Source organism: Nesoenas mayeri (genome assembly GCF_963082525.1).
Source record: "Nesoenas mayeri genome assembly, chromosome: 3".
Classification (NCBI taxonomy): Eukaryota; Metazoa; Chordata; class Aves; order Columbiformes; family Columbidae; genus Nesoenas; species Nesoenas mayeri.
Genome location: NC_137544.1, coordinates 100,123,850 through 100,143,912, shown reverse-complemented (window position 1 = coordinate 100,143,912; position 20,063 = coordinate 100,123,850). Strand labels below are relative to the sequence as shown.

The following is a 20,063-nucleotide window of genomic DNA, read 5'->3' as shown; positions in this document are numbered from 1 at the left end:
TTCAGAATGCATTTGAAAAATATGAATTAAAGCCATGATTGTCTTTGCAGATTTGATTGAAGCTGAAGCAAAGGAATTAATACTTGATATCAAATACCCTGCTACAAAGAAACAGGTGAATATTTAGAAGACAGTATACTTTAATATTAGGAAAAAAAATGTGTTATCAGGTTAGAGTACTAAATCCTTTTAATCTTTCAGGTTATGCTATTATTTTTTCTAGAATTACTTGAAACAAATAATCAAGCTGTTTTGGTGGTTTTGGGTTTTTTGACAACATTTCGACTGGAATTAATTTTGACTTGTGACTTCCCCAAGGCATATGGCATAATAAAAGTCAAAATACCAAAAAGAGAGCAGATGTTTCAGTAGGATCAAATTATGCCACAAGTATATGTGAAGACAAAATACAGATGAAAAATCGTTGTCAAAGTTGTGCTTTGTTGGCTTACTTTATATGTTTTGACAGTAAAAGTAAGTAAATGTTTAATTCTGTTGAACGTCTGCTTAACAGGCTCTGGAAAGTATATTGACAAGTGAACGTGTGCCACTTTCATCTCTTACAAACATCACTCAGACATTAATGGATAATTTAAAAAAACAGGGTAGGTGGATATTTATTTTGCGAATATGGAGAGGCATTTGCACTTTGTCTGCAGTGCTGTAAGGCTATTGTAGAACTATTTTATTCCACAGGGAGACCAGACCTGGTGTGCTTAGTTTTGCTGCTAGATATCTTAGGATGTTGGTTCTACATATATATACTTTTTTTAAAATGCAGACTGCAAATAGCTTACTAGTAAGTATGCTTTGCTATGCTTGCTATGTGCATACTAACTTGTCACGATATTAAAAAACAAACAGACCCAAGTGGGCTGAGTACTTGCATCCAGTAAAAGCTTCCTTCAGAAAGAAACTTTCACAGAGTTTTGCCTGTAGAAGTTTTAGTCTGTTCTCTCTCTCCAAGCATGGCAGTAAGCACATGGTGCTTTAGATCTGCAAATTTTAATATACTGGAAGCACAAAATCCTTATCACTAAGGATCTGAGCTCTGGCCAGATGCCTGGTATCTTTTCTTGGTAAACATTGCAGAAGTTGTGTTTCACATTTTGCTAGAGATTCAGAGCCAATGTCAGGAAGTGCTGTTACACACTCAAAATCGTGTTTCCAAAAGTCTGAGATTGTTTCTTTGAAATGATACACTTGGATCTTTCTAAATTGGGAGAACCTTCTTTGTACTGGAGGTGATGCCAGTTTGGAGATCCAGCTGGATGTTGATGACCAGAGTGAAGAAGCATGTGCCTGCCCCTTCTTTTGCATGTACTGAGGCTTCTCAGCAATAGAAATCTGTTGTGTTTTTTGTTTGTTGTTGTCACTGGGTTAATTTCAGCTTTTTAGAAGAAGAGGCTTTAGCAATAGGAGTCAAGAAATCCCCAAGGCTGTTGTGTGGAAATCCTTAATAAACCACCTGTCAATTAGGCTGTGTCACCTGTCCTACCTCAGTGAGAACCTGACAACAGATTTTTGTCATTTCAAAGCCTTGAGAGGGAATCTTTCTTTCACTTGCATCCAGAGGGTTTGGTTTTTTTCCACTATTTTCTTGAAATAGGTAGAGTTGATCGAGAGCTTCACATGTGCACTTCTCTACCTAGTTTTGGCCTGGCATTCTAAACCACTAACGTTACACATTTCTATTAGAACTAGCAAAGAAAAATGGAAACATGCCCATTTACACTGAAGAGGGATTGACAGAACTGTATACCTTGTTTCCCTGAAAATAAGACCAACCCCAAAAATAAGCCCTAGCATGATTTTTTCAGGATTTTTGAGGATGCTCAAAATGAAGACCTACTCCAAAAATAAGCCCTAGTTACAGTTCATAAAAAAAGTAAATTTAAATAGCATCCAGGCAGCTATACATGTAAAAAAGTAAAATTAATTGGCAATAGAAAGCAGCAGGGCAGATAGACCCTTCACCAAGAAAAGCAGACAAGTCCAAGAGAATTGCACTCGAAAAACCCCACAAGACCCAAAACAATAAGGGCTGGCAAGTGCCAGGCTCTCACACACAGATCAGAGAGTTGTGATGATGTTCCAGAATGTGATGACATGACTAGATTTGAATAAATGTTGATTTTTCTTTTTTGTTCAAGAATAAATGTAAACTGTTGTTCATGGAAAAATAAGACATGCTCTGAAATAAGCCCTAATGCATCTTTTGGAGCAAAAATTAATATAAGACTGTGTCTTATTTTTGGGGAAACAGGATACTTACTGAGGTCCGTTTGAGTTTGTATTTTTCAGCATTAATCTTTTATTGTCATACGTAACATTAATTCCTCACAGTCACAAAAAAGAACAAACTTGGCTCATGTTCCAGCCTTCTAATTTCAGAAGAGTAGCGGTGTATCCTTCTGCTTGTGCTTAGCAGATAAAAGATAATGTGAAGCAGATGCTCGGCTCTGTCAGTACTGTGGTTGTGAAGGAAAGATCAAGCTCTGTGTGTTTCTTTTTTGTTTGTAGGATTTTTAGTAGCAATGTGTCAAAATGTGTAAGGGTTTGGAAGAAGAAGATTGTGTTTAGAAGCTGTTTCAGGTGAAGACGATATATTCACAGATATCTTTTGTATAGAAAGGTCCTTTTAGGATCTCTGTAAAATTCTTTATTTTAAAACAAGTACATTGGAATAGTGTTGTTGGGTTTTTGCCAACATTGTGTTGATGTCAGTTTCCTAAATTCTGATTGCTTTAATTGTAAATGAAATTTGAATGCCAATAGAGGCATGAAATTCCTGAGACTAAGATTGTAGAAATACAAAAGGCAGTGTCTTGCAGAGTTGAAATTGAATTGATATCAGTAGATATCAAGCTCTCATGCAAGGAATGTGCTTAAAATATTGGCAAAAAGAGTAAAATATTATTGTTTGGTATTTTTGATAAATGAAAACATGTTTGAGACTTGGTATATTTCAATTTTTGGCAGTCTCTGGTTTGGCCTTAAACGAGTAAAACAGTAAATTTGTCTTTGGTTCCACATCGTCAGCCTCTTCAGGTTTAAAAATGAGCCTGATGCCTTTCTCTAATACTTCTCATAAAAGTAATTCTTTTTTTTGTACTGCTGTGAATGAAATATTATCATTGCAAACAGCAGTGCCTCAAAAAATTACACGGAGCGACATAAATCCTCTGGTTCTGGTGAAGGAGGAGTTTAATGCAGCTGCAAGGTATGTTTCACTATTCTGGGCTATATATTCAAGTTCAAATGTAGTTTTATGTCTCCTCAGAGCTTGAGTGTGTGGATGAAGGACTATTGCAGTTCTGTGCAAACAAGTTAAAGCTGTTACATCTTTATGAACTAGTTAACAAACTAAATTCCCAAAGCATACGGAAAGACACTCCACCCTCGGACAATGTGAGTAAATTCAAAATTCAATTGTCTTATAGAATCGTGTGATTTAAGCATAAAAATAGGTTTTCAGGGCCTCTGATAAAATAAATAGGTAAACAGGCTACCTCTTTTTGTGGCCGATGACTTTTAAAGATGTAATTCTTTCATAATACCTTTTTTTTTCATATTCAAATGCCTAGTAATTCGTCCACCTAATATTCTTTAGCAGTCACATGAATTTGAGATAGAAGTGCAAATAGAACCAGGATCTCCTGATTTAAGTCCTTTATCCTAAGTACATAGCATATTCTTAACTTTGTTTAGTTTTTGAGGACTATTTTTGAGACCAATAGAAATTACAAATTCTGTCATTTGCTTGTGTATCATCATACTTTGGCTTGCTTTTGATATAATTTGTAAAACTGCTTATACATTTATAAAAGCAATATGGAATGGTATGACACGGGCTTATTTGCTTGATTGGGTGATTGTTATACTATAACCAGGATCTAAATATGTGAAATGTATGTGCGAAGTCCTTAAAAATGAAGCTGGACGAGGTCTTCATTTGAGCTATATGAATAACTGATTTTGAGATTCTTCCATCATTTTGGCCCTTTAAAAATGAAATTTAGTGTTCAAAATGAAATATTTTTACTCTGATGACTTTTGTTTCAGCTTTTACTGTGTTTTGATAAACATCTTTTTGCATTAGTCATGTGTTGTGTGATTTTTGGGGACTTTTGCTCTTAAGGACTTGGCTAAACTGCTTCGACTAGAAGAAAAGGATTTCCATAGACTCCAGACTTTACTGGAGAACTACAAGAAAGAAAACACTCAAACCCCTGTTCAGTTTGCTGATGAGAAGGATGGTGTATTGTCTGTGAAAATGTTCTTAGAATATTTGGAATGTGAGAAGGACATGATTAATGTGAAAAATATGGAAGACGGAGAATATGTGGCTTTAGGTAAGAGATACTGAACTGTTTGCAAAATGATTTAAAGACTGATTATAACCTAAGATGGTATGAACATTTATCCTTAATTTGGGGCTTTAACAAGCTGACTTTGCCTTGAGGTAGTGTCTGACAGTGCTAGTGCATCACTCTTACCTTCAGCCATAGAACAAGTCTTTCTACCTAGATGATATTAATACAGGCTAACTACATCTGTGGATATAATTATCCTAAAGCCATGTCATCACCGTTCATTCATTTATTAATGCCACTAACTTGGGCAGTGGTAATTAGGTTCTTCACAGAGCAGCTGGATGCTGTGGTTCTTTCATGGTCACAGCACCTGAGGAGTTCACTTCATGACAGGACATCTCCCCTGAGAGTGGAGGGGGCTGACCAGGGGCAGCACAGGACCATGAGGTGAGGGAATAAGGACCCCTCATTTGTGGAGTTGAGGAGGTTTTGGACGACATTAATCTGAAATATTAGGGATGGGGAGAGTGTCTGGGGTGTGTCTTGGTGTGTGGGATGAGGTTACTTTCTGTAGTCTGCTTTAGTTTGCAAATCTTTTCTTGACTGTCCTTGAGGGGCTCTTGAGAAATAACTAATGAAGGCAGCTTCAGTTAAATCTGTCTCAAAGGCACTGTCTTTCCAGGTGATTTATTTTCTGTGGAAATTTTGGTGCAAAACCAGGTTTCTGTGCAGAGGTGTTGTATGGTGTTCACTTTGTAGCCTCTTACTTTTTTGGGCTTTAATTGTCAGACTTTTGAGAGGAATTGGGGTTGAAAAGTCAGGCAGAAAAGCTTGGCTTTCATGTGCATGAGGGTCACAGGCTATTTCTAAGTAATCTTAGAATTTGCATTCCTCTGCTATAACACCGTACTTGGTTTTAAGAACTGGTGTAGAAATACTCTTCTCCCCATGGCCTTGGACAGGGCTTACCAGCAACTTGTCCCCCTAAGGGTAAACCGTCAGGGTATCCTGTGGGTGTAACTTGGTCTTTCATATTGCGCTCAGTGGGACCTGATCAGCAGATGATCTTTTGTATAAGTGTAAGGGGAGAGGCTGTGGCTCCAGGTGTCATATATAACATCAACTAATTTTTCCTTCAGGCAGCTTTTTCTTTTGGAAGTGTTTGTGTGGGGAGAGTTCCACAGAAGAAATGTGTCGTGTGTTGGAATCGGCACATTTTAGACCTCAAGGCTTGTTGGTAAGATATTTTTAACATACTTTAAAACTTGGATTTAGTGTTTGGAAAACAAAACATTGAAAAGAAAAATTTGGAGTATATTGACCTTTTGGATTAATGCTGTATTCAGGCTATGTTCAAATACGCCCACATTTAGTTCTTTCGGTGCTTATATTTCCCACTTAAGAGATGTCACCAAAAAAAGAAGAAAATCTTCTAGTAGAAAATGTGGGTAATCTGATAAGAACATTGGAGTATGGACTTAGGACTACAAATGATGTAAAATTTTGCAGAACATTTCTTATACAAAGCAGCAAAAATTACGACAGTAGTTGATTTCGAGCACTGATACGTTTGTTCTAATTCCTTTTGCAAGCAAGGAAGTTTAAAAAGAAATAAAAGTAAATTTTTTTGAATCACTAGTAGTGTTCAGAAAATCATCTTTATCTTTCATCTGCATGTAATTTTAGTCTTTTGCTACTTTTCTTCCATCCATTACATAATGGTGGAAATATCTATTTCAATATAACTTGTCTGTGCTAAGATTTTCAGCTCTAATATTAATAACTACTAATGTTTACCAATTTGAGATTGCTAGCATGCTGGTGTTAGCTGGTTGTACCTTCAGAAGAGGGCATTTCCTAAGATACCTTTCTAAATGAAAGACACAGTTTGCTTCATTTCAAAGTCTGTCATAGAGTGCCTTATGCAATATATTTTTTACTTGCTATGTTCATATATTAAGGCTTCATGGATATAACATTTCTGTTACATGACACAAAATTTGTTTGAGAAAGTGTTTGCATTAGGTATAGAGTATGCAGTATGGAGTTTCATTCTATTGCTTTAATTCCATGTTATCTTTTTGTTTTCTTTTTCACAGTCACTCCTTCTTAATTTATGGCTTTCCAAGGAAAAAGATATTCTAGACAAACCAGATTCTGTCAGTTGCCTTCACACTATACTGTCACTTCTCAGCAAAATGAAAGGTGAAATGTGCATTTGGAACACTTTAAACAAAACTGATATTAATTATTATTAGAAATTTGCTACTCTGACTAGCCTGTATTATCACCTTGGGCTTGTTCCCTCCTCACAAATTCTGTCACAGAGCTAAATGAAGCATGTTAATGAACCAACTAAATATACAATTTGGGGAGTGTCACAGTTAAAGGCCCTGTAGTTTCTACTCTCCACTAAGTTGACACAACTCGTGTTTGGCACCAGAAGGTGGCTCTCCAGCTCCTCCTCCTCATTTTTTTGAGTGTATAGTCCTGTCCCTCTCTCTTGTGCTGACTGGCTTTGCTATGAGCTGCTTTAACTTGTTTAGATGCCATTATTCTGGCAACATTTGTATATTGAACATCTCTGTAACTCGAGGGGTACTCTATGAAGTCACCTTGCCATTATTTGGGTAAGTTGTGTAATCAATAAATACTGATCCTCACACAGAGCTGCTACGGCTGTGTCTGTGCCAGGTTCCTTTATGTCTGGTTCACCATCGGGTACCATTATCAGCTTGAAACTGGAAGCGTGGATAAGCTCCTGCTGCTGTCTCAATAAATTAATTCTGATGAACATGAGGTAGCCTGAAGAGAGCCAGCTTGACTACATCGAAAATGTGTGGCATCTTGAAATCACAAAAGAAGCTGTCTGCATTATGAAGTGTCATTTTGTAGTATTCCTTAGATCTAGTAAGCATGCAGCAGGTTTTACTGCCTTGTGATTTAAATCTATTGCCTGCTGCCCACAAATGGAATTTGGAGAATGAATAGTTCACATTCTGCTCTTTATTTTAAATTTGAGTTATAATCTAGAAATTATATGCTACATATTTAGAAAGAGATAATGTAGAGTAACTGGAGATCGCTCCTGATATAAGCTGTATTAGTAAGTGCTGCTTTCAGGGTTGGTTGCTGCTTTACTGTTGTTAACACCCTGTGACAGAGATTGATGTCCCCTCTCTCCCTTGCTCTGCAGTTGCTATAGATGAGGCGTGGGATACACAGTCGGTTTCCCCCTGGTGGCAGCAAATGCGTTCAGCTTGTGTTCAGTCTGAAAGTAACGCCGCTGCCTTGTTGTCTGCTCACGTTGGACATTCTGTAACTGCGCAGATAATGGACAGCGTGACAGAGAAAAAGGTAAGTCGTCTTGGACCTCCCTCTTCTGCAAACTGCTGTCTTTGTGGTGGAATAACATCCTCAGCGCTCATTTGTCGACATTGTAACGTGAGCACAAGCATGCTGTCTTGCATGCCTGAAAATTTGTATTTGAATAATAATACACTGAGGAGAATGAATGAATGATATATCAGAATTTTACTAAATGTATTTAAATATATGATGGGAACTGTACAGTGAGATTTTTCTCTTGATAGCGAGTAATGTTGACAAACTTAAAGCATATACAGTTTCCACATAAGTTTGAGAAGTTCACTGAACTTTGAATGGTAAGCCTGTTTTAACGTAGTTGTGATTTTTTAAATTATTATTATTTTTTTAAATATACTGGTGGGTTTTCGTAACACTTCTGTAACTGTGCCTTAAGGCGATGGGTGTTTAGTTTTCTTGGCAAGAAGTATCTTTTCACAAAGTTGGTATTAAGAATGTCAAACTACACACAGCGTTGCAATTCAAAATGGAAAAAGTTATTCCATTCCAGGCATATGTGTGTTTTACTGCTTGTCTTAACAGATTAGATGGGGTTTAGTTGATGTTCAGTTTAGTAAATAGACTCCTTATTTATAACTAGATTGCTGGGAAGTGTTTTAGTGTTTTTGCACATTCATCTTAACTATTGCAATTGTCTATGTTAAAATTGTCAGCACTGCCCAAATAGGAATGTTGGTGTGTTGCAACATATTATGCTTTACCCATTTGCTCTCTCCTTTGTCACATTTTTTTCTCTTAAGCTCTTAAAAGAATGAAGAACAGCTTTATTTCCCTCAAAATATACCTTCCATGAAGCTGTTTATCTTTTACTCTTCATTTTCCTACCATCCTTTGGCTTGAATCCCAGAAGTGTTTATGGCCAGGCTTCTGAGAACTCTGGAGTTTGCTGTCTTGGTGCACAAAGCTAAAAATCAGATCTGCACCCTACTGGGAAGATTTTTGAGGTTCCTAGTAGGGCATTTGCTGATAAACATGAAAATTATCAAAATAATGCACAGAAGTGTGATGTGGTATGATGCAGTATTTCGTGGTGCATGTTTTATACTTTTTAATATGGTAGGAAATTGAAATATTGGTGTCTTAATTGTATATGTAGGGAATGTGTATCTAGTGGAGGATTTAGAATTAAAGTATTTTTTTAAGGGATTTTAAAGACTTTTCAACTAAATATGAACTTTGAAATGGAACTATAAGGTGATCTTTCAGGTCCTCTTATTTCCTTATGCTTTTGTTTAAGAATCTGTGCATCTTGTGAGCAGTGTGGGATATTAATTGATGGTTGCATGAGAGTTAAATGTGCATGTCTTGAACTAAATTATTCTTTAAAATGGAGTAGCTCTTAGGATATAGCTTTCTGTTTTAATACTATGCATTTTTTTTTTTAAACAAAACTTTGCTACTTGAAGTGAGGAGATCTAAACCAGTTCACGTGTTCTGTTAGTTTTCCCAAATAACTGTAGGTTCGGACACAGAATCCTGGGAAGCACTTTCCTTTGATAGTGAATATTGGAATCTTTTGCTGAAACAGTTAGAGGATTGTCTGATCCTTCAAACACTGCTGCACAGCAAAGTGAGCAACAGGACAAAAAGAGTTTCTTCACTCCAGACTGAGCCTTTGGGCAGGCTTTCTGTAAAGAAATTGCTCGAAGCTGGAAAAGGTACATTTTTTTTTCCTCTTGGAAAGACGGTTGACTGTCTTTCTAATATCCTTCTGAGCCATCCTTACCTTAATTTATGATATACAGTGCACTGGAAATTGTTCTGCTGGTTACTTTTCTTAATTAAAAATCAAAGCAAACCACACAGAATAACGTTTTAAAATTGTTAAAGAGTATTATTGTAAAGAGTGCACTGAAAACCTCTAATAAGTTTATTAGGAAGTTTTCTAATTGGCAAAGTTATCCTTATGTGATTAACGGTGCAAGTTAAAACTCCTTTCTCTTCTCTTGCCCTTTGATTCTGAGCCATAAAGCTTCTGGGATGGGCTATACCTCATAACTTTTTTTTTAATGTCCTAGGAGGTATTGCTGACACTGTAGCAAAGTGGGTTTTTAAGCAAGGCTTCAGTCCTCTTGTACTGAATTTGGCCCAACACAGGAACAATGCAGATAGTACTAAAGAATCTATGGAAGCACATACTAATATCTCTCTTGAGGAACCAGAAGCAGATGCAGGCTTGGAAACAATCCTAGGTAAGAAAATAACATGATTTTTTGAATTCTAAATGTCTGCAGAGAAGTTGTACTTGCTACTGTTGTGAAGTAGCAGAAATTATGGTGGAAGAGGTCTGTCTTGTAACTTCAGATTTTCTTTTTCTAGAGCTGCTGCAACTGGCGTATCGGCAATTTCCATGTAGTCTCAAGGTGGATGTGCTCCACGCCCACTGCTGTTGGGAATATGTCGTGCAGTGGAATAAGGATCCAGAGGTAAAAGAATTTCATTTGTGGGGAGTAATGGTTAAGACCAACTCAATAGAAGCAGTTTCACAAGTTTGTAATAGTTCATAAAAACTTTCATGAAGAAATATTACAATTTTTCTGTGATAAGTGACAAGAGCAAACTGAATTGAGAAAATGAATACAGGTCCTGAGGCTGAGTGGCACCTCACCAAGACAGGACAGTTTGTTTGTAAGCTATCAGATTCTCAGAACTGAAAGTGTGGAAGCTGGATTCAAATAAGCATCGTGTAGGAGGATTTTGACTCTATTTTGTGCAAGTACAAAACAGTTTTAAGTACTGCAAAATAGCGATGCACCTTTTCTCAATGTGCTAAAGCAGGCCACTGAATACTAAATTTGATAGACTAGAATTGATTCCATTTAGAGAGGGAAGAGTTTTCTTGAATATTCTTGGATTCCATCACCACTGCTGGGAATTGTCATAGGTGAAAAGAAAAAAAAATTCCTTTTTTGCACTGCTCTTCTGTAGCTTCTCTAAGATTGGAAAATGTCCTAAAATTGAGATTAACACAACGTAGATCTATGCAACATAACACCTTGCTATAGAATGGAAGATTCCTTTAAGGTTGTTAAAAGCTTACTCCATCATAATGAAATGGAGTAAAGATTAATCCTTCTAGCACAAGTGGATTTTGTATTTGACAAGTTACTGTAGTCAGTGGTGGTACCTTTCAGCAAAGGGTATGTTAGCAGTACACACACTAAAACAAAGCCCTGAAAATAGCACTGAAATGACAATGTGTTTCATGACTACTGAAACATACTTTATCACGTGCAGGTATGTTTGTCAGAGATGACTGCAATATCAGAATAGCTTCCAAGTTTTATAACTGTCAAAATATTAGCTTTAAAATAATCTACCCAGGTCCTTTAAGAATCAATATTTTACATTTAAAACAAGTTTTGAATAACATAATAACTTGTTCTTTTGCTTTTTTGTTTTACATAAGGAAGCATGTTTTCTCATTAGGTCTATAGATCATCTAAGATCCATCATTAATGCTCACGTTCAGCATGGTAAGTATGAAGCTATTATTAATCTTTGAAATTATAAAACAGAATAATGACTGTTAACTAGTGTGAATGTATGCAGTTCGTAGTCGTGATGAACACTTTGTCTAAAAAAACTGAAACAATCAAAAAATCAAACCACCCCCCCCAACCAAACCAACCAAACCAAAAACCAAACCCAGAAAAAAAGGCCCAAAACTTTCTGCTGACATTCAAGCTTCTGTTCTTCATGTTAAAACTCAGGTTCGATCAAAAGTGTGAAAATAAGTTGGTTAGATAAAGTTAGTGTGCGTAACTAAAAACAATTTAAAATAAAATTGCTCTGAAACTAATTTTTTTAATTTGTATTTAAATAGTGGCACATGCTTCTTGACACTTTTTCATACATTTCATGCATTTCTTGATAACTCTGTTTCAGTGAATGTGCTGACGATTGTCTTTTTTGTAGCCTGTGTACATAAATAAGGAGCACTCTATACGTAAAGCACCAGTCTTCAACCCTCACGCTTACTGCCAAAGTTTCTGTGTACCTATGATGTTTAACCCAGTCTGCATAATATAATAATTTTAATGAATTATTAATGGCACTTCTGATTGTATTTGATCACCAAGGTGGTCTCCTCCTGAGAAATCTGAAGTCTAAGTCTGAAGCAGGGAGGATGACTCAAAATTCCTTCGTGTTCCATTCACCATCTTGTTTTAATTCCTTTTCCCTCTTGTTAAAGCACCTTCATTCTATTGCTTTTCACTCCATACTTTTTATATCTCCTTTTGTTTCACGTGAAGTTTACGAGTTTGTAATGGTTCTAGGTATCGCTCTGATGATGTGGAATACATTCATAGTGAAAAGGCTTTCTTCTGCTACCTATCTAATGGACAAGGTGAGTGCAGTATTGTGACAGTATTTTTGAGGCTGAATTTTTATTATTAACTGAAAAGTGAAACTAGTATTTTTAAACCGTTGTGTTTGTGGTTTTTTTAATAAGTTTGGAATATCTTTTATTCAAGCATTGAAATCCCTCTGCTTGTTTGATTTATTCTGTAGCTAACTTTGGGGACTGATGAAGGAATGCATTTTGTAAAATATGAAATCTGTGGAACGACCAGCAATAGGCAGCTTTAAGTAATAGCTGGTCAGGACTGGCTGATGTGTACTGAGGGTTTATATGCAGTGTTAGCTTTTAATTGGTAAATAAAAAGTATTGTGAAACAATTTGAGACTATATATAAAATTTTAAGTTAGAAAACAATGAATAAAGTGTTTTCTCTGTGCCTGTTTCCTTTAAGTTATTGCCATGAAAGTTTCAGGTTCCCACAAGCAGCAGCTTTACCCAGTGTTGTGATCCAAGTTCTGCATGTGTGAGCTCTTATTCTGCAAAATACGGAACATTTTGTGGATGTTGTTGAGCATTCTTAACTATTGCCAGCATTGTAAATCAGCTTCTGTACTAGTGTGCAGCTTGTTCACTAACTGGTTTTGTGTAAATTATTACATCAAGCAAATATCATGTAATGACAAATTTTGCTCACTTTGAATAGTTCTTTTAGGTCTGTTTGAAGGCTGGGAATTAGGCCACAGGGTTTGTGTTACAGAAGCAGTAGCACAACTGATCTCTCACCAACTTTCAGAAAAATACGATTTCTAAATCTGTTGGCACTTAATCAGTCCCAAAAGTGACAGCTGAAAGTTGTCTTGAATTCAGACTTTGAAACAGCATGATAGGTGACTTGAATTCCAGTTGAAATAATCCCTTAACTCAGGACTCTGGCATCTCACTTCAGCCGTTGTGTAGGCTCTGCCATGGTGTTGTAATCATTACTTTCATCTTTTTGTTCTACGGGAGAACTTCCACTGATGAGCGTGTGCTTCATCATGTGCAGCATGTGATTCAACCTGTAGAAACTGCACCTCGTAGTAATATTCCTAAACAGGTTGTGATTTAGGTGTCTCTTCTGAAGAATTCAGATGGGCAAAGCATGAAAACTGTGTCGTAACTTTCTTATTAGACCTTCTGCATCGCAGTGAAGGTGGTGGAGCAGTCACTCTTCTTCTGCCCTTGTGCCCTAGTGTTTCTTTCTAATATCACACTTAGTATTATAGCTCTAGTCCTGGATTATAGAATTCACTGGGGACTTTTTAGTGGCCTTTTGAGATTTGAATGAGGACCTTGGGGGGGCCTTTTTTCCCATCCTGGACTTTTAGAAGGATGAACCAAATATTGGCATCAGTGATGTTCATTTCTGAGTTGTGTGATCTGTATCAAATCTTCTGTTGAAAGCGAGCTATGCAATGTGTTGCATTCTGTAGCCATAATGAACTATTTTCTCATTTTATACTAGGAAAATACTAAATAATAATTTAAAATGCTGTATAACAAACACCTTATGATGAAAATTATTCAACTATGCTGATTTTTTTTTTTAACAGGTTGGAAAAGCTCCAAAGGACAGATTGTGCAGAAGGGCAAGTAATACTACTTCTGTCAAAATGGAAATAATAAATAAAAATGCCTTAATTTTAATACCAGTTTGTGATTTGAATTTCAGAAAAATTCAAAATGCGCCCCTAGAGAAAATGTTACTAATTTTAAGAAATGTAAATTAATCTTTTTCTGACAAAGCAAATTTGAACAGTAGAATAACTTCAAATATTATAGAAGGTAGACTTGAGACTATAATATGACTGATTACTACTCTTTTTCATGTGTAACTTCATTAGTTAACATTTTTGGAAGACATATGATATGCTCAGAAAATAAAACTTACTGAATGTGATTACTTGAGCAATTTAGCCTTCTTTAGAGATACAATATTGTAAATGGCTACATTTAACTTAATTCTTATTTTTTCCCTGTTATTTCCAATTCTTTATTGTACTTAAGTGAATATCTGTTTACCTTTAAATAGAATAGGTTAATAAACTGAGCTTAACAATGTGTTTGATGCCAACAACTGTCTTCTCAAATATACAGAGCTAATAAAAGCCTGTTTCAATTCCAACTGAAACGCTTTAACTCATACTGTTAACAGGACGTAGGTATGGGTGACACTGCAATGACAGCTTTTCTTGGCTGCTGTTCAGATCTTCTGCAAACGTTGCTAGAGGTAAGTTGTTTTTTTTCCCTGTAGAAAGTAAGGAACTACTTGATTCCAATTTAATTTTAAAGAATACGGTTATACTCATTTCCGTACCATTCAGTTCAGACAAATGTTCATGAGCTTTTAGAAAACATGACATTTTGTTTTGTAATTTTATCGCAGATAAGCGATAAGTTGTTATTAAAGCCGTGTCGTTTTGTGTGTGACCGCTTCTCTGTGTTGCCCTGGCAGGCTGACGTTAGCAGTGATGAAATGCAGGCCCCCGTCTTAGACACCGAAGATGCTTGGATGTCGGTGGAAGGACCAGTATCGATAGTGGAACTCGCCCTTGAGCAGAAACGCATTCACTACCCCCTGGTCGAACACCAGTTTGTGTTATGTATGATCTTGTATGCCATCATGAGGTTTTCTTTGAAGAGCGTCAAGCCTCTTTCGCTGTTTGATAGCAAGGTACGTCTTCTGGAAGCTTGTGTGTGTACATCTTAATATTGCTGTCCTTCCTCTTGGTATCTATAATGCACACTTTTACTCTTTAAACAATCCATGCATAATTTTATGAAAGACATTTACTCCACTGTGGTGCATTATTGAAGTTGTCACCATAATTCAGGCTGAAACCCAAACTTCATGCTTGTTCTGATGAATAAAAGATTTGTAGTGACCTCAGGTGCATGAGAATCAGCTCCTTCATGATTAGCTGGCCTGAAAATACTGCATGGTAAGAACATTGAAAAACAGGGTCTTCTGGTTGCCTTGAGAAGTGTCAGATCAAAGAAAACATAAATATTTAAGGTCAGAAATGTTATGGTAGTGTCACTGTTGTACCTGTTATTGCCCAATATTATTCCAGAATTCTGAGCATCTTGAAGAGATTAAAGAGATTGACATTTAATGTATATAAACAAACAAACAAAAAGTCACTGCATTTAAAATGCAGTATATTGGAGTGTGACCCTAATACAAAGCAGGTACCACACGTTGAGCTCTACCACACCACAATTCTAAAAGAAATTGAAATACTGATGTGGACTGTCATTTAATCCCTTTTGGGGAGAAAATTATTTAATTCTGTAATACTGTGCAGAAGATTTCTTAATGATTTACTAGAATTTTATAAATGCAGAATGTTACTCTTGTTTTGCCATAGGTTCTTGTCTGTGTGCCAGCTCTGATGAAGCAGTTGGATCCTGTTTTAGCTTTTTACCATTGATCAAATTCCATCATTCTTACGCCTGTTTTTTTGCTTACCTGTTAACAGAAAGCACTATATTATACTACCTTTTGTCACTTAAGAATGCACATTACGTCTCGAATAAAATGAAATTGTGTTCCTGTGCCTCCTTTCTTTCAACTACAACTCTTATTCTCAGCTGCTGCCTTTTTGCCATCAGTCACGCAAGATTCCCATTTGTTCTGTGAGCTTTATGTGAGAATTTCTAACAGGTCTTTAGAGGCCCTTGGCTGGTGACTGCAAAAGTGATTGAAGGTTTCAAAGACCATTTCTTACTTTGTTTCTAACACGGCGGGTCACTGTCTAGATGCACACGTTCATCACTGTTGTTTAACATTAGCATTTTTGGGTACCAGTTTCCCCACTCCCTGCTTGGCATTGAGTGTATCACTGCTGGCACATGGTGGGCTCAAACAAAGGCTACCACATGCCATGGTTCAGCAGTTTACCTAAAATTTGATTAATCCGTAGTTCAAGAGACCTTAAATTTGTGGCATCAACTATATCATTAAGTAGTAAAGAAAATGTATTTTTCTATCAGCTGCTTTGCATTTTTTCCTACATATTATGCTTGGCATGTTGGTCTAGAGCCTGGGACCGCGAAATGCATCCCAACTCAGCTCTAGTTGGTAGAATATCAGGTATCTAATTTAGCAGGCAGGTAGTTTTAAATTTGAAAGCAAATCCTTGACATGTTATGATTACATGGACAAAAGTTTGTTTCGTTCTGTTCCTTTAACTTGCAATATTGATTTTTGTCCCCTAAGAGAAGATACCATACAAATAAATGTAAAAAATAAGTGGGCTTCTTAGTATTGGATCAAAATGGATTACTTTTATTCCCCAGTATCTCTGAGGCCTGACTTTGCTTCTCAATTTTAGGGCAAAAATGCGTTTTTCAAAGACCTTACTTCAATTCAGCTGCTACCTAGTGGGGATATGGATCCAAATGTGTTATCCATACGACAACAGGTAGGTATAATTGTTGTACTCAAAGTTCTTCAACTGCTAAAATTTCAAATAATACTGAAGTAACTTGACATGTTTTGCTTCCAAGTTCTTGGTCAAAGTTGTGAGTGCAGCGGTCCAAACACTATGTTCATCACAGAAGGCCAAAGAAGTCTCCGAAGAGGAATTGTTTCCTTTCGAAAAGGGGAAGAATTGGCCAACTTTGGCTGTGGACCTGGCTCAGTATCTTCAAGTCTCTGAGGATGTGGTCAGAAGGCATTATGCCTGTGAGCTGTATAGTTACGGGATGGATCATCTTGGTGAAGAGGTAATAAAAGCTTTTAGTGATTATAAATCAATACAGCAGTATGTCAGAGATTCTGCTAAAATTACTTTCTCACTTACTTAAGGTGCCTGGAAGGGTTAGGCAAGTATTATCAGGCTCAGAGAAAATCCCAGGCTGGAAAAGTACTTTTTCAAGACACATGATTACCCTCAGTTCTGCTTCTTTCCAACAGGAATCTCTGTATAGCAACTAGTGGAAACACGAGAGGAAGTTACACTACTAGTCTGAACCAGTACAACCTTTTTCATGGTACTGTATTTGGTAGTTTCAGGAATCTGCTTTTTTTGCTTGCAATCTCTTGTTTTCCTAAAAGTTTACCAGTCCTTGGACAAGAAAAATCCCTTCCGTGAGAGGAAGAAAAAGCAAACCAGAGATTATATGTAAGTGAGGAATATGTTGCTGCATTGTAAAAAAGACCTCGTGCTAATCACTGTGTAAAGTACAGAGTAATTCTCTGCCTTTGTTCACTTTTCTGCTGTTTTGAAGCATTTAATAACGTGTTTTATTACAGTATCTGGTAACACAAGAAACAGTTTCAAAACTATTTGTCCTTTCAGTATTGAGAAACTTTTGATACAGCTTCTGAAGCTCCCAGATGAGTTGTGTCGTGCTCAACTGGTTTCTAGTTCCTTCTATTTTTCTGTTTTCAGGCCTTTCTTCAGGTGACTGACAAAGAAGTGCTGGCATCGCAGCTGCTCGTGCTGGCTGGGCAGAGACTGGCCTTCGCTTTACTTCATACGCAGACAAAGGAGGGGATGGAAGTCCTCGCTAGGCTGCCTCCGACACTGTGTACTTGGATCAAAGCTATGGTAAGTTAAGCTCGATTTAGGAAAACAGCTTGATTTTTCAGAAGCTTCTGTTCACCAAGACAGAGATTACATCTCAATGGCCCTTTCTTAGTGGAAACAAGAGTTAGTTCTCATTTTTCCTGTTGCTAGTTCTGTTTCATGAATGGTAAAAGCAGTTTTGTGGGTCAATGCATCAGCTTAATTGAGTTAATAAACCTTGGTAATCTGTTGTATACAAGTTTGGGAGGTCATATATGCAGATGATCACCTGTAAAATGACTCTAATGCCATGTTTATTTTATATAGGATCCCCAGGAACTTCAGAACGTTGAAGTGCCAATCGCAACGACAGCAAAGCTGGTTACCAAGGTCATCGAGCACTTACCAGAGAACCATGGGCAGTACAGCCTGGCCTTGAACCTGATCGAGGCCGTGGAGGCCATCGCATCGTGACAGTGCAGCTCTGCTGTGGATGCAGCACGACAGTGCATGATGTTACACAACGAGGCTGAACCTTACAGAAGTAGTAAACTTTTGTGTGGCTCTTGTTAAAAACACCGCTCCCTATCTCAGAAGGTAATTTTAAATTGGAGTATATTTTAAATTCTGCACTAGTACAAAGATGTTTAGTTTCTAGTACACTTGTCAGTATCTGAAATGCTTCGTTATTTATTTCTGACTTGAGCGCTTTTTGCGGTAGTCTAAATTGGATATATATTAGACAGCAGTTTTAGTCCATTTACAAAATCACATCTTGTGAAATTCTGTATTTCATGCTGGCAGTCACTGCTGCGGTTTCAATGTTCCATGTATGATTTGTTTTTCAAAACAAGCTGTAGAATTAGACCCGAGAAAAACTTCAGTCTCTGAAGTTACCATGTAAAGCAAATGCTGCTTTTTCAGAAGCTCGAGCTGGTGTTGGGCTCACGCCTTGTAACCGCATTATATGTGACAATGACGACTGCACTAGACGTAGGATGAAACGTGCTGGGGCCTTATGCAAAGGGAGAACAGCCCACACTCAGAAACAGCTTGGGGAGGACAATCCAATTCTCCAGACACAAATACAGACTCAGCTTTTAGTCCGGATCTCCCGCTGTTGTCTCTAGGCTGCCGGGCTTCAGCTAAAACTGGATTTACATCCTTCTTTATTACTATGCTCTGCTGAGTTTAAGTAGGTCAAGGAGTGTCTTGCTGTAAGGTTGTTCCCCCATCTTATCACTGTAGAAGACGTAGTATGCTATAAATCTCTGCATATGTTAACTTGTAGTCAAAAACTGCTTACGTAGTTGACCCAACTTCACTGGTGATCTATAGTACTTACTACTTTAGCCTTAAAGAAACCACTTTTATTTACGGTACCTACAGGGAATCATATAGTGAGTATCTTCACTCTTGGAGTGGTATTAAACATGATTATCTTTCATCCGTTAGTAATGTTTACTTTCTACCTAAAGGAAGCCAGGAGAGGAAAAAACAGAACTGTTGTAAACTGTTTTTGTGTTGAAGTCAGCTGAACTTGCCATCCTCATCTTGTGACCCGCTCCTCTTGCGTTTTGTGTCAGAAACTTTCATAGTATTCTGCCTGGCCGGAGATAGAATTTGGTCTCACCTTTCTGAAGTATGTGCTGCTGTCATCTAAGGGTTAGACTCCCCTTAAAAACAAAAGGTTACGGAGGTGGCTCGTTCTACAGCCTCCTTCATGGGTTCAGCATCTGCACTTTAATGTAGCTGATGAAGGCTTCTTGAAATGTTTTGATATTAAATGTGTGGCTTCCTATAGTGACAGGAGATCAGACAGCGTAAATAGCAAGAATTCTAATAAGAGTAAGTGGCCAGCCCTGATCTGTGTTTTGCATACTTCCATGACTGAGGTTTAAACAGCTGTAGGGGAAAAATGGGAGAAGGCAAGATTGTACAGGTGGCTTTACTACCTTGCCTGACAGCACTTCAGACTTCTGCAGAAATGAGTATGCCAGAGATTTGGTCATTATGGAACCTGAGGAAAACCAAAAATGTTTCTTAGTTGCATTTACATTCCTGTATCCTGGTACAGCTGTGTGAAGGATTTTACTGTAACTGAGTATCATGTCAGAGCGGACACACTACACCAATCAAATCTGTAATGTATTGTAAGTAATACTCTGTATATAGTGCTATTTTGTGTCTAATTTGCTGTGGATTTGTGTAAATTGAATAAATAAAATTTGAGGTTTCATTGTGTCTTTTCCTTCTGTTCAGGGAATGGTGGTCACCACCTTTTCTGTTCTACAAGAGTAGCCACTCCAGGAGAGAGAGGACTGGTTCTCTGGGGCTCTGCAGAACTACCTGCTGACAGTATAAGAAGCAATAGCTGGTTTACTGTGGAGTTTCATTAAACAGAGGTGAACTTCAGAAGAACACAGGCTGCTAAAAATAAGTAGATCAGTCAGTTATTTTGAACAACCCTTTTTATTAAGCTGAAAAGTGATATACACA

At 37.3% G+C, this 20,063-nt stretch overlaps 1 protein-coding gene across 5 annotated transcripts in view; it reads left to right on the top strand.

Annotated features, from left to right (window-relative positions):
- Positions 1 to 19,921, top strand: part of RAB3GAP2 (RAB3 GTPase activating non-catalytic protein subunit 2) — a 47,991-nt gene extending 28,070 nt beyond the window's left edge. For 3 of the 5 annotated variants that reach the window (XR_013921948.1, XR_013921949.1, XR_013921950.1), the window contains 20 exons: positions 51 to 115; positions 515 to 605; positions 3,284 to 3,411; positions 4,142 to 4,355; positions 5,456 to 5,553; positions 6,416 to 6,521; positions 7,513 to 7,673; positions 9,145 to 9,361; positions 9,722 to 9,895; positions 10,023 to 10,129; positions 11,113 to 11,179; positions 11,984 to 12,054; positions 13,602 to 13,637; positions 14,204 to 14,278; positions 14,504 to 14,722; positions 16,386 to 16,475; positions 16,561 to 16,779; positions 17,448 to 17,606; positions 17,892 to 18,161; positions 19,827 to 19,921. Coding sequence is in view for 2 of the 5 variants with exons in the window: in XM_080341357.1 (XP_080197483.1) it covers positions 51 to 115; positions 515 to 605; positions 3,284 to 3,411; positions 4,142 to 4,355; positions 5,456 to 5,553; positions 6,416 to 6,521; positions 7,513 to 7,673; positions 9,145 to 9,361; positions 9,722 to 9,895; positions 10,023 to 10,129; positions 11,113 to 11,179; positions 11,984 to 12,054; positions 13,602 to 13,637; positions 14,204 to 14,278; positions 14,504 to 14,722; positions 16,386 to 16,475; positions 16,561 to 16,779; positions 17,448 to 17,606; positions 17,892 to 18,038 (2,444 nt within the window). In the remaining 3 variants the exon portion in view is untranslated. Of the gene's footprint in view, positions 1 to 50; positions 116 to 514; positions 606 to 3,283; positions 3,412 to 4,141; positions 4,356 to 5,455; positions 5,554 to 6,415; positions 6,522 to 7,512; positions 7,674 to 9,144; positions 9,362 to 9,721; positions 9,896 to 10,022; positions 10,130 to 11,112; positions 11,180 to 11,983; positions 12,055 to 13,601; positions 13,638 to 14,203; positions 14,279 to 14,503; positions 14,723 to 16,385; positions 16,476 to 16,560; positions 16,780 to 16,969; positions 17,000 to 17,447; positions 17,607 to 17,891; positions 19,804 to 19,826 lie in introns of those variants that run through there. The other 2 variants (XM_080341357.1, XM_080341358.1) reach the window with 2 other exon arrangements.
- Positions 19,922 to 20,063: the final 142 nt, after the last annotated feature.